This window comes from Chelonoidis abingdonii, chromosome 25 (genome assembly GCF_003597395.2).
Source record: "Chelonoidis abingdonii isolate Lonesome George chromosome 25, CheloAbing_2.0, whole genome shotgun sequence".
In the NCBI taxonomy this organism is placed as follows: Eukaryota; Metazoa; Chordata; order Testudines; family Testudinidae; genus Chelonoidis; species Chelonoidis abingdonii.
The window spans coordinates 12,540,368-12,565,592 of record NC_133793.1 but is presented as its reverse complement, the minus strand read 5'-3'; the positions used below and the strand labels follow the sequence as shown (position 1 = coordinate 12,565,592).

Here is a 25,225-nt window from a genome sequence, read left to right as displayed (position 1 = left end):
GGGTTCATTCCCCATTCACTCCTTGACATCTCTGCTGAGATGGCTTTATGGTAAACACGTGTCCACTAGAAGCTGGACTAAGAGTCACTGTCTGCTTTCCCATGGATCCCATCAGACAGGCATCACATGGTAGCAATTTTCAATCACTCCTAATTTTATTTTATTTTTAAAGGCTTTTAAAAATTTTCTAGTTTTCAGAAAATAAGAGAGAGGCCACAACAGAGCAAGGGAGGGAATATGGAGTTTTTCCTCTGGCAAGTTGTGGGTCAGTTTTTAAAGAAAAGGTTCTTACTGGTTGTACTTCCGCAAACTGCGTGTTTAACTTACAGATTTACTATAAAAAGCCAGTTCAGATAGCCGCACAGACCTAGCTTTTAGCAGTATTTAACATTGTAGTAAGATCCAAGTAAAAAATAGCTAAACAGGCACAAGCTGGGGCAGATGACTTACTTTTTCTTATTTTTACCTGGTGCTCGTCACTATGGTCAGTCATATATGCCCCTGACAGCCAGAAGGGGCTCTGGCCTTCTAGGGAACGTCCATCTGTTCCAGTTAAGCTCAGCTTAGACAGAACCACAGACAACAGAGATGGATAGCACTATTAAGTTATTTACTGTCATGCATTGACCTACCAGTGCCTGATAGTGTCTTATTCAGGGCCTTGTTCTGTCTGACATTAAAACAATGGAGCTGTCACAGTCACTAGACAAACTGCACCTGCAGCCTCTCCTGATCTTGTCTAGTGCACCTTTTCTTGGGCCTTCAACCATTACTTGGCTCCAGGTGGACTCACAGTTCTGTCACTCTCAGACCAGGCCCTGGATTACAATGCCATGTATGTTAACCATGATTATCTCATTATGTCTGACTTAAACTCAGACCCTGTTGTTGTTGCTCCCTGAGGGAACAGAACACCGGTTAATATAGGTTTCAGAGTAGCAGGCGTGTTAGTCTGTATCAGCAAAAAGAACAGGAGTACTTGTGGCACCTTAGTAGAGTGACCAGACAGCAACTGTGGAAAAAACAGGACAGGGAGTGGGGGATAATAGGTGTCTATATAAGAAAAAGTCCCCCAAACCGGGACTGTCCCTATAAAAACAGGACATCTGATCACCTTACACCTTAGAGACTAACAAATTTATTTGAGCATAAGCTTTCATGGGCTAAAACCCACTTCATCGGATGCACACAGTGGAAAATACAGTAGGAAGACATATACACACACAGAGAACATGAAACAATGGGTGTTACCATACACACTATAAAGAGAGTGATCTAAATCGGACAGTCTCTATGTAAAAGAATATATATATGGACACAAATCAGATGTCAAGAATTATAACATTCAAAAACCAGCTGGAGCACACTTCAGTCTCCTCCGTCACTCGATTACAGACCTAAAAGTCACAGTGTTACAACAACAAAAAAATCAAAAACAGACTCCAATGAGAGACTGCTGAATTGGAATTAATTTGCAAACTGGACACCATTAAATTAGGCTTGAATAAAGACTGGGAGTGGATCATTACATAAAGTAAAACTATTTCCCCGTGTTTATTTTTTCCCCCTACTGCTCCTCACGTTCTTATCAACTACTGGAAATGGGCCATTTTGATTACCACTACAAAAAGTTTTTTTCTCTCCTGGTGGTAATAGCTCACTTTAACTGATCACTCTCGTTATAGTGTGTACGGTAACACCCATTGTTTCATGTTCTCTGTGTGTGTATATATCTTCCTACTGTATTTTCCACTCCATGCATCCGATGAAGTGGGTTTTAGCCCACGAAAGCTTATACTCAGATCAATTTGTTAGTCTCTTATGGTGCCACAAGTACTCCTGTTCTTTTTGCTGGTTAATGCAGTGATTCCCCCAGCCTCCTTAGAGCAAATTACTGTTTATTTAGAACAAAAGCCTTTTTGACTGCATGCATGCCTAAATGACATCTTATCTAACCATCTTCCTCATGGCACGGGGACCCAGGTAGGACCAGCTCCCCTTGTGGCTCTTCCACAGAGCACTCCTCCCCCCTCCCCCCCCGTCAGCTTGTCTCCCTGTCTGAGCTCCTGACAAGTAACCCCTCCCTCTTCTCCTCCTGAAAAGTTTTTTTTAACTGTTTAGTGTTCTTTTGATCTCCACCCTCCTAGCTTTGGCCAAAACAAGGCTTGCTGTGTGTTAGAGGCAGATTACAAGGTCCTTGAAGCTAATAGCTCACCCTATTGTCTTCCAACTGTGTGCTTGAGGCTGCTTATCAAGATCTGTGTTGTGACTTTCCTGTTTGCTCTTTCTACAGCCTCTTATTAAGGCTGTGTCTACACTACCGACTTCACAGAGGCAGGAGAGATCTCTCCCTGCTGTCATAATTAAACCACCCCCAATATATTGGCAGGAGAACCTCTCTCATCGACACAGTGCTGGCCTGACCAGCACTTTTGCCAGGGAAACTTTTGTCAGTTGGTATGTGTGTTTTTCCACACCGCTGACCGACAAAAGTTTTACCAACAAAAGCAGTAATGTAGACAAAGCCTTAGATCACTACATTCACCCAGGACAGTCTGATCACGTCAGTTATATCTCATTGACCAAGTCACTTACAATGTTCATCCCATTATTGTGTATCAGTATTCCTAGATTAACAGCTTCTCATCCAGCAGAGGGGCTTCCGGCACTTCCTCTTCAAATGTGAAATAACCTCCCTACACCACAGTTAGGAATTTTCCCCACAACGTTCACTTAAAACACAGAAATCTTAATCCTGATTGTTTCTAGTTATTACCCCATCCCTCAGTGGTATTTGTAACACCTCACATACACATGCAGACTTTTTAGCTGACACACACACATTTACCTTACTCCCTCCCCTGCTCCAAAGATTAACAAAAGGTATCGTATGAAGGATTAACACTGGTGAACGCTGGGGCAAAACCACCCAAATTAGAGGAATGGAGGGGATTGAAGGAAAAAAGGGACAAGAAGGGAACCAAACGGGCCACATGAAATAACAGTGATGGAATAACACTGAAAGAAATAGTGACCAAACAGGAAAATTATGTCAGTAAAATTGAGTATTGTGAATAAATCTGAGGAACTTCCAAATATTTTATGAGTATTTGAGTGAGGAGGGGTTTTTAAACTCTCAATAAGTAATTTTATGCCTTTTAAAATATATATAGCTTGACATATGACGTATCTTACAGTCATGGAAGTTTGAGATGGTGGGGGCAGGGTAAACCTACTGGTGCTCCCCCTGGTGGCCAGTACAGGATTTCTCCCTAAATATAGCCTCTGCTTTGCACTGTCTAGTTTTAAAATAATCCAAAATATAGTGCTTTCACTATGTCTCCCTTTTAGGATGTTATCCCACAGTCCCTTGAGGGAGGAGTAGTTGTGATTATTTATAGTTTCCTTTCTCCGCACCCCAAAAAGGATATAAACCAGCCCCTGTTTTATATTTTGGGATGGTTGCTTCCTGTAGAATATTCTGTCTTGTGGGATGTGTTTTTTTACTTTCATTATTTTCTCATATATGGATAGAGATTCTAATCACTGCCTGACTTGACTTTATTTTTGTCTGTTTCCCCTTTTGATTTCTATATCTAATAACGAAGAGTGCATTGATGCTCTGGTCTAAGGTCTGCTTCTTGTGCTGCTTTCCCATGGTCTGATGAGGATACTGCAGGTCTTGGAAACTTGCCTTTTCTTCTTTGCATCTTTGTTTTTTTTCCATTGGAGCTTTTCTTCCAGTGCTCCATCTTTTAGTGATTTTATCCTCCCCACTCCCCCCACCCCCCGTGGATTTCATAGAATCGTGGAAATGTAGGACTGAAAGGATCCTCAAGAGGTCTGGCTTTTAGATGCTGAAAAACAGTTGTGGCACAAGTGGGCTGTGGAATTTTTATAGCATGTTGTGGAGGGATCAGGGGGAAAAAAAGATTTGAGAATCCCTGGTCTACTCCATTCCCCCACAGTGAGGTCAGGTTAAATATACCTAGACCAACCCTAGTTGGTGTTTGTCTAACCCAGGGGTGAGCAAACTATGGCTCGGGGGCCACATTCGGCCCTTCAGATGTTTTAATCCAGCCCTCGAGTTCCAGCTGGGGAGCAGGGGCCAGGGCTTGCCCAACTCCATGCTATGGCTCCGTGTGGCTCCCAGAAGCAGCAGCATGTCCCCCTGCTGGCTCCTATGGCTAGGGGCATCCAGGGGGCTTTGCACGCTGCCCCTGCCCCAAGCGCCGCCCTCGCAGTTCCCATTGGCCAAGAACTGCAGTCAATGGGAGCTGCAGGGGCGGTGCATTTGGACAGGATAGCATACGGAGCCCCCTGGCAGCCCTTATGCATAGGAGCCAGAGCGGGGACATGCCGCTGCTTCCGAGAGCTGCTTGAGGTAAGCACCAGCCAGAGCCTGCACCACTGAACACCTCCTGTGCCCCAATCCCTTGCCCTAGCCCTGATCCCCCTCCTGCCCTCTGAGCCCCTCAGCCCCACCCCAGAGCCCGCACCCCCAGCTGGAGCCCTCACCCCTGCCATACAGTTTCCAAACCCAGATGTGGCCCTTCGGCCAAAAACTTTGCCCACTGACTTGTTCTTATAATCCTCCAGCCACTAGCCTATGCTGGTGCTACCCAGCTTCACCGCTGTTGTTACTGGAGCTAGCTAGATCAAAGCGAGCTTGGGTGCGCTTCCCTATGACTGCGGTGTAGACATACCCTCAGTCCGTTTTCTACAGGAATATCACCAATCACCACCACAATGAGCACCAATTGGTAGTGTCAGTAGAAAGTCCAATACTGTACCTAAATGGCCCATGGAGTCTGCAGTTCCTTCTCACCTCTATGGGTGGCCCTCCAGAACAAGAGTGAAGCACATTGCCAGGACAATGCGGGGCAGGCGGTACCTCTTCTCTGGATAAAATCTGCAGGACTTTAATCACAAGAGCTGTCCCAGCACTTTTCAGCGGCTCTGAAGGAGTGACAAGGGAGGAAGCTGAATCTTTGCTATATGCTTTTATTTTTTGCCAGTAAAGTAACAAAGCATAATTCTTTGTTGCCACATGGTGGCACCATTAACCTTGACCGTAATGTTACATGAAGTATTCCAAGGTTTAGAAATGCTTCCCTTTTGTATTGGTGGGGGGAGGAGAGGAGCCAGTAAACATTAACCATTATAACCCAGAGGAAGTGTTCTATGTTGTTCCATCCTTTGCATCAGTTCCCATTGTATAACCAGACAAATCCCTTTAGGACCATGACTCTGCATTTATCAAGTGAGCTCATTTGGTGGGGGGGAAGGCGGGGGAGTGATTTGATTTATTTTTTTATTTTTTTTTAAGCCTCACTCTCATTTGACAAATGGAGAGCAATATTGGTGTCTGGGGGTAACCTAGAGCATTCCTGGCTTTGGAGTCTCTTGTGGGGGAGGGAGTTGGTCCAGGCCATCATCTGGCATGCGTCGCACTGTTAGCAAGCCGATTACAGGCTGTGAACTGGAATGGTGCCATTTATTTCCAGCCAAAGATGCTGTTACCAGAACTCCTCCACCTTGTCAATAAAACGCTGCAAACATCGTCTGTGTTAGCAGCAGGACGTCATTTTGCCTAGAAACAGCTAACGATCACGTCGCCAGCCTGGCAGCCTTGCTTTTGGTTTTTTCCTTCCCTTCTTTGGGGGCATGCTCACAGTGCAGTGTGCCATGGAATAGCAGTCTGTGCTCCTGCCCCACCTTTCTCCCCTTCCAAAGTGTTACCACCCGCTCCCCGCCACACACACACACTCATTGGTTTTTGTGTTTTTTTGGTATTGCTTCAAATTGAAGACTGACTACTGACTCTGACTCCTCTCGTTTCTGTTTCCAGACACAGAATTCACTCTGCAGCAGGCCCTCCATCAGTCTGTCTTCATGCCCTCCCTGTCCTCCAGCCCAACCCACCGCCTCCATCTCTGCTGGGAGCAGCACTGCAGGCTGCTGCCGGAGGTTTCGGGCCTCACTGCCAGGAGCGTGGCCAAATGGACTGTGGAAGAGGTGAGTGCTGTGCGTCTGCCTTTTCTGCTTGTTCTGCTTGATGGAATCTCGGGTCACTCCTTTTTTCTCTAGTGCTGATTGGAAGACATCTTTTTTCCTCCCCTGTGTAGGCCGTGGTTTATCTGTTTACTTTGCAGTGATGGCTCATGCAGGAAAATAACTGGCTCAGTCAAAAGTTTTTACCTTGAATCCCTGAAAAAATTCTGTATTAACCCCCTACTGTCCAACCATGTGGTGTCTCCCTGATTATGGATCTGTTTCCCACCGCTTAGTCCTGACCCTTTTCGTTCTCAGGCCTGAAACAAAATGTTGACAGTGGACACTGGCTTCCTCTGGTCTGTTCCTCCCCTGACTCTGCTGCTGACTCACTTTACATTGCAGATAACAGTAAAATTGTGCTGTGTGCATGCTTGGAGTCCTTCTTCCTTCCTCTCCCTGCCTGTCTCACATACAGAACCAAACTGGCCACAGTAAGACATGATTTCTGAGAGGTAGTAGTCGTGCTGTCAGAGATACATTTTTTCAGTCCTAGCTTATAAGATGCCGTGCTTGTAAATAAGATGTGTCCCCTGTGGTTAGGTGGTCTCTGATAAAGCATGTCTGCTGCTGTGTGCTGAGTAGCTCGCTTTGCTTGGATGCCTAGGGCATTGGTTAGAATTGCCCCGCCTGCTCTGAAGTGTCAGAGACTTGACTCCTGGAGCATGATGGCTGGCCTTCTCATGCAGGAGGAAATCTGTGCTAATGTGGGTTGTGAGGTAAAAAAGTCTTGCAAAGAAAAAATAAAGTTTGTGACCTTTTTTGCTTCTTTATGATTCATAGAGAGGCTTCACAGATTTTCAAACAAGTGTTTTTTCCCTCCTGCCTTTTACACTATGAAAATCAGATCTCAGCTTGTCTCTTTATGCTGGTGGATTCGTCAGAAGACTGGAGACTAGAGAGATTAAGACATCACAAGAGACTGTGACCTGAGCAATTGTGACAGGGTGGGTTACTTAGTCTGATTTGTTTAAAACTGAGGGATTCTCATTTGGTTTTGTGAAAACTTGTTTGAATTCAATTCACAACTAATTCCCAAGAGAAAAATCTCTCTGTAGAAGATTCACCATCCCTGTTTCCTGCTTTTCAGAGCTGAGAAAGCTTCCACTTCAGCTTTCCAGTAGATCATCCATCAAAACCAGGGAGGGCAAAAATTGTAACACCTGATACTGCTAATGTAAATAGAACAAATGGAATGTTGTTTTTCTTTTGGACAAAATGTTGAGGCTGTTTCATAAAAGAGCAGAGTGGGGGACAAGCCTTTGTGAGGACAGGGGTGAAGCAGGGGCAGTATAGATGCTGAGCACTGAACATCAGAATACACCAAACTATGCTTGTCTGTGCTACAGTCTTTGCTACATGTTATGACACTGACCACCAGGGATTTGGATGAGGAGGAGGAGCAACACCAGAGACTTTAGAAGGGTGATTGTATTCATTTTGGTAGAATATATGGGCCCAAAGAGTTAAAGATGTTAACATAATCCAGGCACTAGCCAACATTAAATGGTGTTAAACTAGGTTCGGGGTTTGGTATTCAGAGACCTCAGCCTGCTCCTTCACTGGCAAACACTATAAAATTCATGCCAAATGTTAGAAATGTATTGATTGAACCACACAAAAAGAAAAGAATCAAAACACGGTAAAGAACACTGAAACAGAAATTGATTATTTATGCAAAACAAACTTAATCAAAACCTATCAAAGTCCGTTTTTGGAGATGGTGAATATTGGTTGGTCTCTTATTTAGTTCACCAGTCCCCCTTGGTGAGGAAATAAAGTTAGTTCTGCTGTTTAATTCTGAATTGGGAATGATAGTTGCTTTCCTTATTTAGACAAAACAGACAGACACAGAAGAGAGAGAAGAGAGAGGATAGTGGAGATGGAGAAAATGCAGCTTTTGTTAATGTTCTCAGGATACAGGGCGCCTGGTCAGTCACAGACAGATATTTTGGGCTGGAAGGTTGGTCATAACAGCTGTTGTTCTGAACCTGGCTCAGCACGCTAGTCAGGGCCAAAGTCTGGTTGGTCTAGTCTGGTCCCCCTCCTGCACTGGGCCTTCTCCAGCTGAGCAGAGCTGGATGGGCTGGCTCATCTCACCGTGCGGGTGCTGTTCAGTACTGTTCATTTCAGGATCAGGTGAAAGCTTAGAGGGAGAGAGATGGCAGAAAGGGAGCACATAAGGGAGGGAATGACAGATGAGGATGTCACCGTATCATGTTGGGATCCTTGCTGGTGCAGTAATGATGAACAGGCCTCTCCACTGCAGTATCAAGGTCTAGAGTCCTGGCAACAATCCTGCTGCAACTGCACTGATAGTTAAAAAAAAAAAAAAAAAAAAAAAAGTTTGCTTTTGTTTCCCCTCACCCCACTGCACCCCCCTAAAAAGTCTTTTTTAACAGCCCCAAAAAGATAGTGGGTGGAATAATCCATCCTCTCATTATTTTGTCCACCAATTAGGCCTCATTTCTGACATTGCAATTTTGGTTAATTGATTTCTTAACACAGTCTTTGGAGTGGTGTCAGTGGATCCTTTCTGTTTAAAAGAATGCCATCTGTCTGCCTCCTCCTCACATCTTTTCCTAAACAGTTTTATATAACAAATCATTGTGACACTTCATGAACATTTACCTACTTTTCACTAGTTAGGCTAGCAATTAAAATAGGCCTACTTGGCTTTAATTGTTACAACAGGCATATCAGATTTTGTCCTAAATATCAGGAAAAGGATCCAATCTTGCAGAATTCCCATGGATTCAATGAGATGTCCATGAAAGAAGCAGTTGGAGAACCAGGATATACAATATAATATAGGCCTGTGAAGAAGGTAAAGACAGCAGGAACTTCTAGGTTTTAGTGGGCAAAACTAGAGCTGGTCTCTGGAAACCTGGACTTGTAACACCTTCCTGACAGGTAGTCGTTGGTCAGTGGTTGGTGCCAGGAGCCTCTGAACTCTGAAAATTCTCATTTAGTCTGAGAATTTACGCAACCCACATTAAAGAAAAATAATTTATTTTAATCTCTAAGGTTGGAGAGCAGCTGAAATAAATGACCAGCAGTAATCTGAGACACCCAAGTAAAGGCTTGCCATCAATAATACTGACCAGTCAAAAAAAGCTGTCATTTGAATGAGGGCTTGTTATTTATTGAAAGCTTCCTGTCATGTTTTCAAAGTGTAGTTAGATGGTAGGATTGGGAGGGTCGAGTCCCAGGGATATATTAATATGTGACAGAGTTTGAATTGCTCATTAGTTAATCCCGCATGAGATGTTAATACAGAAGGCTGTGGGAGATTGTCCTTGTGCAAGCTGCACGTGGTTTATAAAGCTCTTGTTAATACTAGCTCCTATTTGCATATTTTCACGTGGTCTTGTCACTCCTACTTTGATATGTTATTACAAGGAGGCCGCATGCTGGCTTAGACTCCAGCATCCCACTACCTTCAAAATTGTTATCAGGTATAATAATAGAGATCTATGCAAGAGGGGGTATCCATCAGAGGAAAGGGGTACTTAAGATGCCAGAAATATGGAGACTTCAATATCCTATCTCAAACCTTAGACCCCATTACAACCCTTATGGAAGAAGCCCTATAGAATTTCATGCTGTTGGGGATGTGTGACGTTCCCCTGGTGTTCTCTGGACCAGTGATCTGCTAGGCCACTCCAGTCCCCGACTCTGGAAGCCAGCCTTACCCTGCTCTGCTGTGAGAACCCCCACTCCCGGGATGTTCACGCACAGCCTCTGGCACATAAGCTGCTCCCAGCTACGTGAGTGGGCACTTTTGGCCAGCCGCTGCTTGGGTTGTGCAACTGAATGACGCTAGCCAATATCTCCCATACCAGACACAACCCTAGGAACCTCCATCTTGCAGTGTCCAGTTATGCCTGCTGGACACTACAAGCCTATATGAGTTCATCAATTTAACAAAGAAATTGATAAGCACCAGGTTTGTTATCCCAAGGGGAATCTCTGACATGCTTCAAACCAAATGCACCGCTTCAGGTAGAATAAATAAACAAATTTATTAACTACAAAGATAGATTTTAAGTGAAAAGTCAAAGCACAACAAGTCAGATTTGGTCAAATGAAATAAAAGCAAAACGTATTCTAAGCTGATCTTAACACTTTCAATGCCCTTACAAACTTAGACATTTCTCACCACAGGCTGGCTGGTTACCCTTCAGCCAGGCTCTCCCCTTTGATCAGCGCTTCAGTCGCTTGGTGGTGTCTGTAGATGGAGGTGGAAGAGAGGGGAAGAGCATGGCAAATGTCTCTCCCTTTTATCATGTTCTTTCTTCCCTCTTGGTGTTTCCTCCCTCTCCCCCCACCCCAGTTCAGAGTCAGGTGGCCATTATTACCCAAACTGACCAAGGGCTTGTTTACACTGGCAAGTTTTGTCACCAAAAATTGCGTTTGGGCGACAAAAGAGCAAAAGCGTACACACTACAATGGGACTTTTGTCACAAAAAACACCCAGATTTGGTGACAAAAAACTTCCACCCCTACAAGAGACTTTTGGTTTTTCCCCTTCCTTTATTGTTGACAAAGAGCCAGTGTAAACACTTTTGATTGTTTTGTCCACAAAACTGGCTTCATCCACAAAACTGGCTTCCACTAGTATCCCACGATGCCTGCCCCGATTGTTCTGCTCAGTGTTTTGATCTCTGCTGCCCCGCAGGCATGTGCATCTCCCCTTTCAAAGCTCCGGGAAGTATCTGTGTGCTGCTCCCTTTGGGGAACAAACAAAGAGCAAATCATTGGAATGCTCCTGTTCTGCCTGGCACTAGGAACACAGCAGCAGGCAGACTGCTGTCATGGGGAAGGGGGACAGACTGCTGTGCTGCTTTGCCATTCCTCAACATGGAGAGCTCACAGAGCTGCTTGTGATGCTGCTCTCGGCAGCTGAGGGGGTTGTGGGAGAACTCATGCAGCGATCAGCTCGTTCTTCCCACAACACCCATTGCTCACCCTGTCAATGATGGTGTCCCCAGTGTGGACATGATCTGTCGACAGAGGGAGCAAGTGTGAGCACCCTTTGGCAATTTTTGTTTTGTCGACTTTCGGGTGTTGACATAAGTTTTGTGAACAAAACTTGGTAGTGTAGACAAGTCCCAAGGGAAGGGGCGTGACTCACTCGAGAGTCCAATAGACCCTTTGTTACTGCCTAGGCCGGTGTCCTTTGTTCCTGTGAGGCTGGGCTGGGTTTGTCCCATACATGCCCTGATGAGGTGTGAACTGCCCCTGTGTTCCTGGAGAGTTTTGCCTGGGCTTGTTTTAAGTTGTGAGGACACATTTTCAGCCTCATAACTATATTCATGAAATTACAACCTATAACATTACTGTAACAACAATGCTTAGTGCATCATTGTCATAGTAATATTCCTCGATTTGAACCTTAGCGTTCAAATATAAGGTACTAGCATGAAGTCCTCTAAGCTTAATCTCCAGCTTAGATCTGATAGGCTGCCACCAGGTCAGGAATTGATAGGGCCTGACCCCCCTTTCCTCTCTCTGGAGTCCCCAACCCTCCCCTGGGTGACCTCAGATAACCTGTCTTTGCTTCCAAAGAGATAGCGTTCTTTTCCCTCAGGACAATGAGATGCAAGAAATACCAACAGCTTGGCTTTGCTTTCCCCGTTCCTGCCTTCCCGTGAGGAACAATACCTGATACAGAGTTTCAATTCTCTGCCTTACTAGAAAAGGGGAAAAACTTTTTTTTCCACCAAATTTGAAAAAAAAAAGGGGGAAAAAAAGTTATATAGAAAGAGAAAATACAGAATATAACTTGCATAAAATTAATACAGGCTACCTACTTAAGAAAATTATGAACAACCCAGTCTGATTTTAAAAAAATAGCCAATTTGTAAATAGACAGCAATCACACAACAGTAAGTAAAAAGCAAAAGCAGTATCATAGCCGATTTTACTTTGTTTCCGTTTTCTACTCACTGCCTTTTAGGATTTTTATTGGACAGTGCAGATAGCTGTCCCTCACAGCCGAGGAAGCAACAAAGCCCAGCAATCCACATCTGTATAACACAACAACAAAGCTCCCTTTTTAGCCTGAATTACTTTTGTTTCCCTTTGTAGCTCAAGACTTTTTGTAGATATTTGATTAAGATGGGAGTAGGAACTTGGTTACTCATAGCGAGAAACACAAAGACCCCCGAGTATACAAATTCCCGCCCCTGACTTTTAAACAATCCAGTTCTCTGATTGGTCCTCTGATCAGGTGTTTGGTTACCCTTTCCAGGTAAAAGAAACTTAACCCTTACCTTACCTATCTACTTATGACAATCATGAGCCTTCTGAAGACACCCAACATGACAAACTTTGCATTGGATACCACACAATCATTTTATGAGGATGAACATGGGGGTGCAGGGTATTTCCCCCAAGGCACAGAGCATCACAGGATGTTCTCTAGAAACTACTCTAAAACCTGTGGATCAGATCTAACCCTAACCCTATACATGTTTCCCTCCTCAGCATGCAGAGCCACAGGTGGGGACTTTTCCCATGGGCATCTCTGTCATGTCCTCGCAGAGATCACACAGTATATGGGGGGCTCTGTGGCTTTCCCTGTGGGAAGAGCAGGTTGTGGTTTACCATCCCATAGGAAAGGCCCTAGAGCCCACCCACAAATCTGATGATCCCTGGAGATCTGCAGGAGGTCAAAGGTATCCATGCACAAGTCCTCTATCTCCAAATCAACTCTGATCACTGGCAGCCCCCACTGGGTCCCTGGCACTGTAGCTTTCCCCCAGTCTCATTCTTGGCCATACATCATTGCTTCCCTTGGCCTTCCCTGATTCTGCTCCCCACTCCCATGCAGCCCTGGACACTGCAGAGCACCCTCTGCTGGGCCAGGAGTTGGGGAAGGATGTTGGGATGAAGCACCTGGGCCCTTCTTTCTCATGGAGGTGGAGAGATCTGTGTGAGGAGGACCCCCTTCCATATGTGGATGGAGTGCTAATGCATGACCAGGCATAGGATCTTAAACAATGAGAGCCTTTGAACCTCGTTATTACTGTATTCTAACAGGTCTCACTGCATGTGATTCAGGCAGGTTTCCCTACCCCACCAGTATCCAGCATCTGGTTCCCGTTCCAGGGAGCTGCTCTCTTGCAGTTCTCCTGTGCCCCCTGACAGTCACCTAATAGCTGTCTTTTATTATGTTTAGGCATAGCCACTTGATTAACCCTCGCTCCTGTTCCCAGTTTGTCTGCTAGCCCCTTAAGCATCTGTTTTCTTAAAAGGCCCATATCATGGAACAGGGTTGGCTGGCTCTGGGCCCCACTGCCCTTTAAGGGAGACAGACCACCCTGTTACGTGTACTATAACATGCAGGATACATTTTTCTATTAAATTCTGTAGCACAATTCAGAAACCAATAGAAAGGTCTTCGTTTTTGTTTAAATTCTGCAGGACTTTTCCATAGGGGAAACCAAGGAGAAATTACCTCTGCAAACAGCCTAGGCTGCTGGATTCACATCTCACCATTCAGAAACCCCAAATTTCCTCTTTGTATAAAGTTACCATGTTTTGTATGGATCCTCTGAAACAGAGCTCTCCCTGCTGGCCCGGCAATAGTAGTTAAACCCTGGCCTGATCCTAAATGATGCTGGGCACCTACAGTTCCAATGAAATCAATGGGAGTTTTCTGTAAACAGAAGGAACCCTGTTTGCATTGTTTCTTTCTAGTCTCATGGGAGTGAGAGAGAAGAATGAACATTTGTGAAATTCAGAAATAGTAGAATTAGTAGAAGGCATTTTGTATTTTTTTTAAGGAGAGGATGGGGCTGGACAATCAGGAGTTAAGAAGAAAGAGGAAATAGTATTTGACAGTGTCCCTTTTAACTGCTTGTCCATTTGTATTGGTGGGAGAAAGTGAACATGCCTTCTGAAATAGAGCCATTCCCTGTAGGAAACATCCAATTGGAAGAGATGTTTGAACAGATTATGCTTTGATATACAAATCTTCCATGAACCATGGAAGTTAGAGACTGAAACAACACACATAAAGTCATCTAGTCTATTTCTTCTTCTCTCTCTTCCCCGATATAGTGCACTGTATAGTCTAGTTTTAAATAACCTAACTCATGGGACTTTCACCACATCCCTGGGGAGACTATTCCACAGTTGAACACATCTCACCGTTAGAAAGTTTTTCCTGCTGCTCAACGCAAAATTCACTTGTCCTCATTTAATCCCATTGGTTCTAGTTATACTCCCTTGCTTCACCATGACTGAATGGTAATTCCTTTCTCTCCCTAGTGCTTCCACTTTTCACATGTGTGTAAACTACGATTCCCCTTCCTCAGGCAAGCCATACATATTTAATTGTCTAAATCTTGCCTCTTAAAGGGATGCTGTCAACTCATTTAAATTATCTTAATTTCCAAAAGTTCCATTTGCTGACAGAGCACCCTCTAAATCGTACTTCCTGGTTGATTGATTGACTGATTTGTAAATCCTTAAAAATAATGTCAATGTTTGTAAGGGCTTTTTCAGCAAGGGAGAAACTGGCTGACTCTCCATGGGAGACCGTGGAGTTGATTATGAGCATCGTGCTGTCAGATGCCCAGAGGAGACAAATGGAAAAAGAGACTTTTGCTATCATCACTTTCAGTTATAGACAGTTCAGATGTCATTTGTAACTATAATAGGTAGAACATATTAAGATGGAAATATGTTTTTTGAGTTGATGGTGTCCCGTTAATCTCTCTGTTAACTGCATTATTTCCACTATTTATTTTAGGTGGCTAGCTTTGTCCAGCGTTTACCTGGCTGTAAGGAACAAGCTTCGGTATTCAGGGAAGAGGTAAGAATAGCCGGATTAAGTGTTATCCTGTAGCACTACCAGCTATGTGCTCTTGCATTTCTAGTGATTTGGAGTCATGGTGCCTAGCTAAGCTATGATTTCTGCTTCTGAAAGAGAATGTGGCACTTCTGGGGAGCTGCAGCATCCTAGCCAAATTCCACTTTAAAACTGGAGGGTGAATTTAAAGTTGCATAGGTTATTTTTCAGGTCCTGTCTTCGACTATTATATAATGTAGTGCAATGCAATGCGATGCAGATCTCATCTGCTCCTTCAAGTGATGGGATATGACTAAGGCTACATTTGAGTTATGGGTATTTTTAGTAAAAGTCATGGACAGGTCACGGGCAGTAAACAAAAATTCACAGTCTGTTACCTAAGACCTGGGCCAGGATTGCTCTCGGGGGGGTGGTCCAGAGGCATCATGGATGCTGGGGGGTGTCCCAGGATCCCTGATACTGAGGGGGAGGTGGGCGGTGCATGGCCCCAGTACCCCTGCTCCTGCTGGTGGAGGAGGTTTCATGGGGCTGGCAGACTCCCTGCCTGGCTCCACGCAGCTCCCTGGAAGCAGCCGGCATGTCCCTGCAGCTCCTAGGGGGAGGGAAGGCCAGGTGGACTCCGCACGCCACCCCTGCCACATGCGCCATCTCTGCAGTACCCATTGGCCGGGAAGCACAGCCAATGGGAGCTGCGGGGGTGGTGCCTGCAGGCAGGGGCAGTGCGCAGAGCCCCCTGACCCGTCTGCTTAGGAGCTGCAGGAATATGTCGGCTGCTTCCGGGAGACGCCGCCTCCCTCAGCCTCCCCGAGGTAAGTGCTTCCCCTACCCCAGTCCTGAGCCCTCTCCCACATCCAAACTGCTGCTGTTGCTAACCCAGGGGCTGCCCAGCTCAGGCAGACCCTGAGCCAGCTGTCCCAGTCACTGCAGAAATAAGGGAGGTCACAGAAAGTGACGGAATCTGTGATGTCCGTGACCTCCATGATAGACATGCAGCCTTAGGTAAAGCAGTTTGAGGCTTTCAAAAAGTACTGTACAGAAGGTAATATTAACACTGTTTAACTAGAGTGGGGGACATGGAATTTAGTCACAGAAATCAGGAACTTTTAAGTGTAACTGAGCACAGGAAAATAACCCAATTCCTGACAAAGTATGTAGATAAATGAGATTCTACTGGTAAAGCTACTAATAAATCCACCATTCAAACTTTTGATATTGTGTAGTTAGAGTTAATTTCATTTCCAGCATAGCCACTTTCTATTTCACCTCTTGCCTCCAGCAGTCCAGAGCCCTGCTAAGTGCCAGGCCCTAACCTTGGCATGAAGGGGTTCATGTATTTTCAGACTTGTATTCAAACTAAATGGTCAAGTCGAAATTAATACCCTTTTAATAATGGGCTGAGCTTTAGCCAGAATCTGGCAAGAATTAAGGTATGACTGACAGAACCTCTGAACTCCACTAGAATAGTCCCTTAGCTGTAACCAGGCCTGTAACTGCATTCTGTTCAGGTAAATAAATCCAGTGCAGGCTTTGGGGAGAAGAGTAAGTTGATGGTTTATTTTCTATTTGAGATATCTTAGCACTAAAGAGAATGAATCATGCAAAGAATTTTAGAAAGAAGCCAAGGAGGATGGAACAAAGTGACAAAGTATACCATAGGCATTGATATTACTTTTGCGTCTGGGTCTAATTCAGAAATGGTCTCTTTAAAATAAAATGACTTAGAAAGTAACAGGATCAATGTGAAGCTGTAATAATTGTATCAGACCCAAAATATCATGCTGAAATATATGACTGCTTTGCTGCACACTTTTTCTTTTAGATTCATTTGGTTTTATTTAAGCAGCTCTCTGTTTATTTCTAGGAATCTCATCACAGCAGTCCTGTACCTGAGCACCTTACAAACATTCTGAATTAAGTTGCGTGACCCCCTAGGAGTTAGGGAGCATTGCTGCCATTCCCATGTTACAGTTGCAGATACTTAGGCACAGAGAGGTTAAGTGACTCGCATAAGATTGCGCAGTGTTTTTATGAATAGGGGGAATAGAAATAAGATCTGGCTCCCAGTTCATAGAATCATAGAATCTCAGGGTTGGAAGGGACCTCAGGAGGTATCTAGTCCAATCCCCTGCTCAAAGCAGGACCAATTCCCAACTAAATCATCCCAACCAAAGCTTTGTCAAGCCTAACCTTAAAACCCCCAGTTCTTTGCCTTGCCCACATGACTGTCCAGTGTAATTAGACGGACTCACACTATTCAGCTAATTGTTAAAATCAATAGATTTCCAGTTAGAAAAAATCCTAGGAATGTAAGACTTGTCATCTTGGATCAGAAATGTGCCATGCCTAGTCCAGGACCCTATTTCCGACATTGGCAAGTGCCAGACGGTGCAGAACCCTGTAATGGACAACTGTGGAGTAGTTTGCTGTCGCAGGGTGGTCCCCCAGAGAGTCCTTTCAGGCCTTAATCACAGACCACAACCACTCCAGGTTTCCTTCACCATTATGCTTTGTTATGTTCTTTCAGCAGGCCACAGCCTTTAGTGTTTTATTTACGTATTTGCATTCCGTAGCCAGCTTCCTTGCAGCCAGTCCTGCCTTCCTTCAGACACCCTCCTCTCTTGCACTTCCTTCCTGTCTGTGTGTATAGTCCCACCTGCCAGGGCTGCTTTCCTTTTTAATTAGCCCTTCAGCGGTAGCTCTACTCAGTTAATTGACACCCTCTGTCAACTACTTGTTGTCCAATTAGGTCCCAGTTAATACCAAATAATACAATAACGGTGGGTATCAGAGTGACGGAATGTAGTTAGCTCCTGACTCAGCGCACCTTGTCACACTTGCCTATCACGGAAATGCCTTCCTTGCCGCTATCCGTTAGTATTTGGCTTAGGCCCTGAAGCACTGGGGGTCTATAGGAATTATAACTTTATCCTTTCTAGGGTAACTGTGAATATTCTTGTTAATCCATGTAAATGTCTACTCCCTTTTAAAAAAAAAATTGCTAAGGTCTGAGACTTAGTGATACCTGGTGGCAGTGAGTTCCGCAGCTTAAATATGTATGTTGTAAAAACATAAGAAGAGGGTTTCCGTAATCGGTTTTAAATGTGTTTCCTTTCAGTTTAACTGGATGTTCCCTTGCACTTGTGTTACGAAGGAGGGTAAACAGGAGCAGACACTTTTATCTTCACCGTACCATGCATTGTTTTATATACCTCTCTCATTTCTCCTTCCTAAACAAAACACTCTCATTTTGTGCCTTTGAAACTGATTTTTAATGAATCTATTTTGTTTTCTGCTTACGTGGAGACTCCATATTTATGGGCAGAATTATAGTTCTGAAAATAATCAAACATTTAAATCACAGGAAACTGTTTCTCAGCTATGTGATTTCAGCATCTATGACCAAAGCATTCATGCAAATCTGCAGGTCAAAGATCCTTCACCTTTAAGTTTTGCCCTGGGTAGTTTTAATGGGACTCCAAGAAACTCTATATAAAGTAGAGCAGCAAAGAATCCTGTGGCACCTTATAGACTAACAGACGTATTGAAACATGAACTTTCGTGAGTGAATACCCACTTTGTCAGATGCATGAAAAGTAGCAGAGTGTTGTATTACTCCAGCCCATGATTAGTGTGGTTTCTGAATAACATCCTACTAGAGATTTGCTTTCATGATTTTTCAGGATTTTTTAGAGTCGGGTATATGATTTTACTTTCTGACTAGTTTATAGGATACTTGATTGCATCTGAATTTTAAAACAGAAGTAATCCTTAGGCCACAATATAGTTCCTAATGGACATAACCCACCATCGTAACAGCCACTAACTGCACCCTTATAAGTAGTCTCAGCATAGGAGCTTTCACTTCCAGAGATGGTCCCTCTGCATTAGGATTGAATCATGTTGAAAAGGGCAGCATTTGTGGGAAGCTTACCTTATGCATGTCTATCTGTGGATAAATACAGGAGTTCAAGGCTCAAGGCCTGTCACTCTGCTTTCTTTCATCAGCACCTAATACGTTATTTTTATGTTAATTGAAAGCTGGGAGCTGGGGAGGGAACCATGGAAGTTTCCTGGCAGTAATCTTCGTTTCGTACTGTTTCTCTGTCCTACAGCAGATAGACGGTGAAGCCTTCCTCCTCCTGAACCAGGCGGACATAGTTAAAATATTGAGCATTAAGCTGGGTCCTGCACTGAAAATCTACAATGCCATCCTCATGTTCAAATCCGCAGAGGAAGACTGAGAAGATCCCTCTTTGATGCAGGCCAGGAGGGGAAAAGAGGAACCGGGGGAATGCATCAGCAATCGAGTGCTTAGTGCCTGCTTTACACAGTGCTGAATAGACTGACTGGAACTTCTGTAAGCTGGGGCTGATCACGTTTCAGACTGACTTAACGTGAAACCTGTTGAAAGGATATCGAGGATATAAAAATCCTGCCCCAGCCTGGGATGGGGGTAGTGTCACTTCCAGGAAGAGAAGATGATTATATTTTCTAATTGAATTTGGTTTTGGTATATTGATCTCTTTTTAAGATCTAGAAGAAACCTCCCATTATAAGGGGAATCCAGGGTGATATTATTAGAGGAGCTGCTATCTCAAGCAAAACCCTCTGAGCAAAATGACTGTTCTGTCTGACGATAGTGCCTGAAAGAGTCTGAATGATCACCAGCGTGTTCAATGTATTCTGTATGTTTAAAACTTGAGGGGGACAGTAGGAGAACAAAGGGGGGCGGGTTGCACTTCAAAGCAATGCACTTGAATTCCTCACCACTAGAAATCAACTACTGACCTTTTCTAGACTGGTTTTAAAATCCCACAGTTCGTCTTCTTGCTCTTGGCTGTCAAATACTCTCAGCTAATGCAATGCCTGCAGACCAACAGAACTGCAGCATTGGGGGGTCAAAATGGCTCCTTCACAGAGATGGGTTATGTTATTTTTGGAGAGAGCTCTAAGATAGGCCTGTGATTGGAAGAAGTTCTGTTTTAAGACAGGCAGTGGTTGGGCAGAGATCTCCACTGAAGGAGTGGACACGCTAAAGGTATTTAGAAAAATGATCCTAGCTCATGCTTTCCCATGAGGGATAGTATGGACTATTATCATCTCTATACCATGGAGATGTTACTGAGAAATGACATGGTAAAGAACATTCATGAATTTGGTGGTCTCACTAAGACCCTCGCCACTTTAAGAGCAGAGCCATGTTTAAACAATCACGTTTAAACCCAGTTGTAGCTAGCATGGTTCTCCTCCCATTGTGAACAGGACCCCCTAAAAATATTTGCTTTAGTTTTTAAACAGCAAGCACTGTGTTGAATGACTAATGCTTGTCATGACACTGTCATGTCAGAGTTCCTCGGAGCATTCCAGCATCACTGCAGGCAGAATTGGCAGAGAAGGCTCCTTGGATGAGGCTGAGGATTTGAATGGAAAGGGAAAAGTGCCTTTTGCATGCAGGGATGAGATGAAGCTTCTGCCAAGAGAATGGGAACAGAGCGAGGCAGCCACCTCTAGTTAAAATTCCCTACCCCCAACTTGCCAATGGCAGCAGACATTCCCACGCTTTCTGAGCATATTTGGGGAAAGCAGAGGTTCAAATAAGGGAACTAGTTTGTCCAGAATGAGAAAGGTAGCAATTGTATCAGGGGGGACAAAGTGTGTAGCTATGTCCTTGTGCAATACATAACAATCCACACACTTTGGTACCAATAAAGTACTGGCAATATTTCCTGCTCTTCTGAAAGTCACAGTGTCATTTTTACAGGCAGAAGGCCCCTTGTGAGATGCCCAATATGTGACAATTATACACAATTATTAATAAACTGAAAACTCCTTTCAATATAGCAAAATCTGGGGGAAGTGATCACTTCTTCCATCCCCAAAAGCTCTGTTCTGTGACCTCCCATGCTCTGGACCATCATGGTGTCATCCCTGGACAGCCTGTTCACTGGGTAGTTGTATATTGGAAATCCGCTTGGGTATTTTGTGTGCATGTGGGAGAAGGGGGTGTTCAGAGGGATCCTCAGGAGCTTGGACAGTATCTGTCCTCATAGAATCCCACCACTCAAGCCATGGTGTATGTGTGAGAGTGAGCACTTCTGGATGCTGTAGCCATGCTGATTTTATGTGACCTGACTCGTGCTTGCCATCAGTCAAGACCAATGCTGGATGAATTTCCCAGGGGACTGTAAGGTGGGAAGATATGAACCGCCCTCAGACACCGCCAAAAACCTCCAGCTATAGTTCTTGGAGTCTGTATCACCAGTGTCGCTGCCTTTATGCTAGTCCCACACCTACCGCAAGAGCTGAGTTACGAACCACCAACCTCTGTTTAAACACTTCGTACGCAACTGTGTGACACAAACATAAGGGCAACTGTTGGTCTTCCAGCTACACCGCCGCCACATCCACGTTCCAGCTTTACCTTTCAGCTTCCGATAGCAAGGTCTCCGTAACCTTCGTCAAGTAAAAAGTCCTTTAAAATTGTAAATAGAGCAGAATCCAGGCTGCTGAATCTGTTCAGCGTAGGATTAATTTGTGGAGCAGTATGTCTGCCAGCTTTCTATTTTTGTATAAGGAGTTAAGGAGTTTAAGCCTTCCACACTGAAGAGTTACTAAAAGTGAGTGGTGGGAGGGAGTCGCTATGATTAATCTGAAATATTAAATAACAGATGGTGCGCTGCATACACCACTGCAGTAGAGTTCAGTAATTTAATGCAGCTTTGTGGTGCTGGGTCAGATACGCACTTTATAAAATAAGTACATTTCCAATGTGATAACGGGATAATCACCAAAGAGCACAATTTCATTATCATAGTCTAAGCATACTGGTACTATAGAAAGAAATGCTGTGGGGTGACTTAGAATACGGTGGGCTCCTTTCTTATGGTGAAGCTTTTCATTTTATGGTAAACTTCACCCTAAGCAAAGGGTCCCTCTAATAGGAATCACAAGTAGCACATCTCATGCACCGACACACTTCCTATTCTAATTGAGGCACAATTACTTAGTGATTAGAGCAGAGGAGAAGGAGACATGATTCCTGGATTCAGGTCCTGGTTATTCCACTGACTTGCTTGTGTGATCAATGAGTCACTTCATCACTGTGCCTCACTAGGCTCTGTAACCAGGGATACAACTTACCCATCTGTGTAAAGTGCTTTGACATTGTCTGATGAATTGTGCTGTCGGACTGCAGTATTTCACTATGTCTCTGTTCCCAATAAGCAGGTCCTACTGAGTTTCCTGTTTGACTTCCTTCCCTAAGTTGGGACCCTCAGTGGGAACAGCAGATTGTCTCCTGGCAAAAAAGAAAAAAAAGAAAGAATGAACGAACATTGGTGAAACAAGCCATGAGGATTGCAGTCACTGGAATTATTCAGAGAGAAGTGAGACCTTTAGGGGCTTCCCAGCCAGCTGCATCAAAGAAAAGAATGTGTTCTTGTCTGGAATGTATTCAAGCAGAACAATAGCAGTAGCTTCCAGACAGGAAGAAGGAAGGGATCCATTTAGGAATAGAAGGAGGAGGAATATGCTTCTTGTGCCTATTGTTCTAATCTGGAAACTTTCTTCACAGAATAAGCAAGAACATGTGCATCTATTATTAGCTGTATTCCTTCCACACACATATCTATTTTTAATAAAAACAAACAACTTTACAATAACTATTCACGATTTCAAATCTTTTTGCCATCACATTTCCAATAATTTCATTGGAAAGCTAAAAAAATAACACCAAAGTTTTATTCAGCGTGCCTCCCAGCTCAGGTAGATGGACATACACCAGCTCTGCTCAACCTAGCACGCTTCAAATAGCAGCGTAGCCAGGGGTAGTACAAACAGCACCTTGGGGTAGGCCCCTAAATACAAACCCACCCAAACCCTGGGGTACAAACTTGGGTGGTTAGCCCCCAGCTACCCTGCTGTTTTTAGCACGCTAGCTCAAGTGGCGTTAGTGTGTGTCTGTCTGCCCAAGCTGGGATGCACACTTCCAGCTGCAATGCAAACATATCTTTTGTAAATGCTAGTCAATATTTGTGTCTTTAAGCAAGAGGTCTGAAAGCACATGTTTGAATTATATTTGTTTGTTAGTTTGAACCCTGCTCTTTAATTTCCATTAAAGCAGAAAGCAAAAATTTTTGCCTCTTGTCACTTGGTTTGAGGGTTTTCATGATCGCACCAGTAACATAAGCAAAAAACCAGCTGTCTGCCTGGCTGAATTTCAGTCTTAAAAGACAAGAGCCATTTAAAAAAAAACAAAGGATAAATCTATTACTTACCAACACAGCAATACAAAGCATGACAATTATTAGACATCGATCAGCAAGGCAATCGGAAAGTAGACATTCTAAATGATTTTTGTTATATTTGTACAGTATGTTGTATTCCTATCCCCTTTTTAGAAATCCAAAATGTTCAGGTCTTTTTTTTTTAATCCCTCTCAGCAGGGAGTCTTGTTTTCAAATTTCTGTCATCATGAATGAACATCCTTGTAAACTGATGGTAGCAAATTTCTGCTCTGGGTAATTAATCGTATTAGAGTTGGACAGAAGCAGTCGGCGCCACTGACAGCAAAATCATACAACCAAAGAAAAAGAATTGAGCCCAGGGGATAAGCCAGTTCCGCTGTAGAAGATTTCCTGCCTGCTACTTTTATGCACTGTTAAGGGAAGGATCCCACAGAAAGCTTTAAATTTTTTGACATTCTCTCCATCATGTGATGAGCTAGTTTATTTTCAAACTTCTAGGACTTGAACTGGAAATATGAGGAAAATGGGGGAATTCACAGTGAGGTTTTCATTTCAGCGTTTGAAAGTTGTTTGCTATTTAATACTTGAACCTTTTATGCTAGTTGCCCCATGTTTGACATTGAGCTGCCACTGATGCTTTCTTCTGGAAATGTGAATAAAATTAACATAACACTTGTTTCAGTGTGACTGAGTTTACTGTAATAAGGATCTGACACACATGGGTGCTGGTAAGGAAGTGGGCTTCATTTCTTGCCTGCAGTCATATGAATGGAGTGAGAGTGACAAAGGTGAGAATCTGCTGTCTTGAGGAATTGTTTGTGTCCATAACCATACCTATGAAACTGCTTACAGCCAAAGACAAGGTCCAGGATTTTTGCTTCCAATCTGAGTATAGTTCAGTTGCGTATTAGTGCTCCAGGCGATTGTCACACAGGTCAGCTCCCGTACAAATGGGAACTTGTATCAGCTGAGATTTTAGGCTCTTAATCTCAGAACATTTCAGGATTTTTGTTCTTGTGACAACTACAACCCCTAAAGGTTCTTTTCTTGCCTCTCATCCCAGTGCCATTCTGTACTATCTCAAGAAGAGCTGTGATTGAAATACCTAGTTTGTAACAAATTAGAGATGACATGTTAACATCAGCATGAATCTGTGCAAGGCCTGTTCATCTGAGGGTCTTTCTGTTTGTACAGTTGTTTCTGCTTCCTTGGGGTCTGGCTGGACTCTGGTCACTTATTATCTGTCTCACATAACTGATTTCAGTTAGCCCAGCCTGGCATTCATTCCTGTTGAGTTTAAACTTCTCTTCTTTTGATATGTTGCAAACATTATGCAGCATGGTGGTGGTCACTCTCTTCCCAAATTAGCAGATCAACAATTAGTTCCACCCATCCAGATAGTCAATTCTTGTAGATGATGCTTTAATGTAGCTCAGGTGTGGAGACAAGCCCAAAGGAAAGTCATTTAAACTTATACCTACCAAAAGGGGGGAGTTGAAGGTGCAGACTTTTGACTTTCTCAGCTGAAGCTGGAACTGCCAACACCCTTGTCGTGCACCCAAAACCAAAAACACTGGCGTTTTGAGGTCTAGACGTAACTCCCAGAACTGTTCGTATTGGGGTAAGGAGTCGTAGCGTTCGCATTCAGTGACTTTATTAAGATATTTTGATCTGCACTAACCCTAGACTTTTTTTTATTACAGCATCTAGATCATTTAGTCAGTGTCTGGTGTCTGTCCAGTAACATCTCATTTTGACCCCCCAGTCAAAATGAGCTTTGGCTTTATTTCTCAGGGCTCTTGCATTTCTGTGCTCTTGGAATTTTACATGCTGCAGGTATTTTTGTCAGCACAATGCGCTTGGTATCAATATGTTGTGCTGTAACCTTAATGTAGCTCATTCCATCAAAATCTTTGAGAATACCTTTGCCTCCGGTGCTGTGGACAAGTTTTACTCCCATTCACCCAAATGCAGACTGTTCAATTCAAGTGCACGTGAAATTTTTTGTCCCATTCGAACTCTGAGTATCTTTTCTTATACAGATATAGGCACATAGCTTATTTTGTGCCTGCTAAATGAAACAAGCTTTGTGTTTGGATTT

At 43.8% G+C, this 25,225-nt stretch overlaps 1 protein-coding gene and 1 long non-coding RNA gene across 12 annotated transcripts in view; one reads left to right on the top strand and one right to left on the bottom strand.

The window, feature by feature from the left end:
- Nucleotides 1-23,805, top strand: part of LOC116837910 (lethal(3)malignant brain tumor-like protein 4) — a 103,145-nt gene extending 79,340 nt beyond the window's left edge. For 5 of the 9 annotated variants that reach the window (XM_032802778.2, XM_032802774.2, XM_075060949.1 and 2 more), the window contains 3 exons: nucleotides 5,852-6,018; nucleotides 14,819-14,881; nucleotides 18,991-23,805. In XM_032802778.2, coding sequence (XP_032658669.1) covers nucleotides 5,852-6,018; nucleotides 14,819-14,881; nucleotides 18,991-19,119 — 359 coding nt within the window. In that variant the 3' untranslated portion in view covers nucleotides 19,120-23,805. Of the gene's footprint in view, nucleotides 1-5,851; nucleotides 6,019-6,901; nucleotides 7,002-14,818; nucleotides 14,882-18,990 lie in introns of those variants that run through there. The other 4 variants (XR_012654871.1, XR_004376815.2, XR_004376816.2 and 1 more) reach the window with 4 other exon arrangements.
- LOC116837911 (uncharacterized) lies at nucleotides 8-23,231 on the bottom strand. Of its 3 annotated transcripts, none has more exons than XR_004376817.2 (4): nucleotides 23,155-23,231; nucleotides 22,019-22,175; nucleotides 4,794-4,959; nucleotides 8-898 (listed from the first exon to the last, which is right to left on the bottom strand). It is a non-coding gene; the product is annotated as an uncharacterized LOC116837911 (long non-coding RNA). The 3 variants fall into 3 exon arrangements; XR_012654872.1 differs by having other exon boundaries at nucleotides 8-818; XR_004376818.2 differs by having other exon boundaries at nucleotides 4,829-4,959.
- Nucleotides 23,806-25,225: the final 1,420 nt, after the last annotated feature.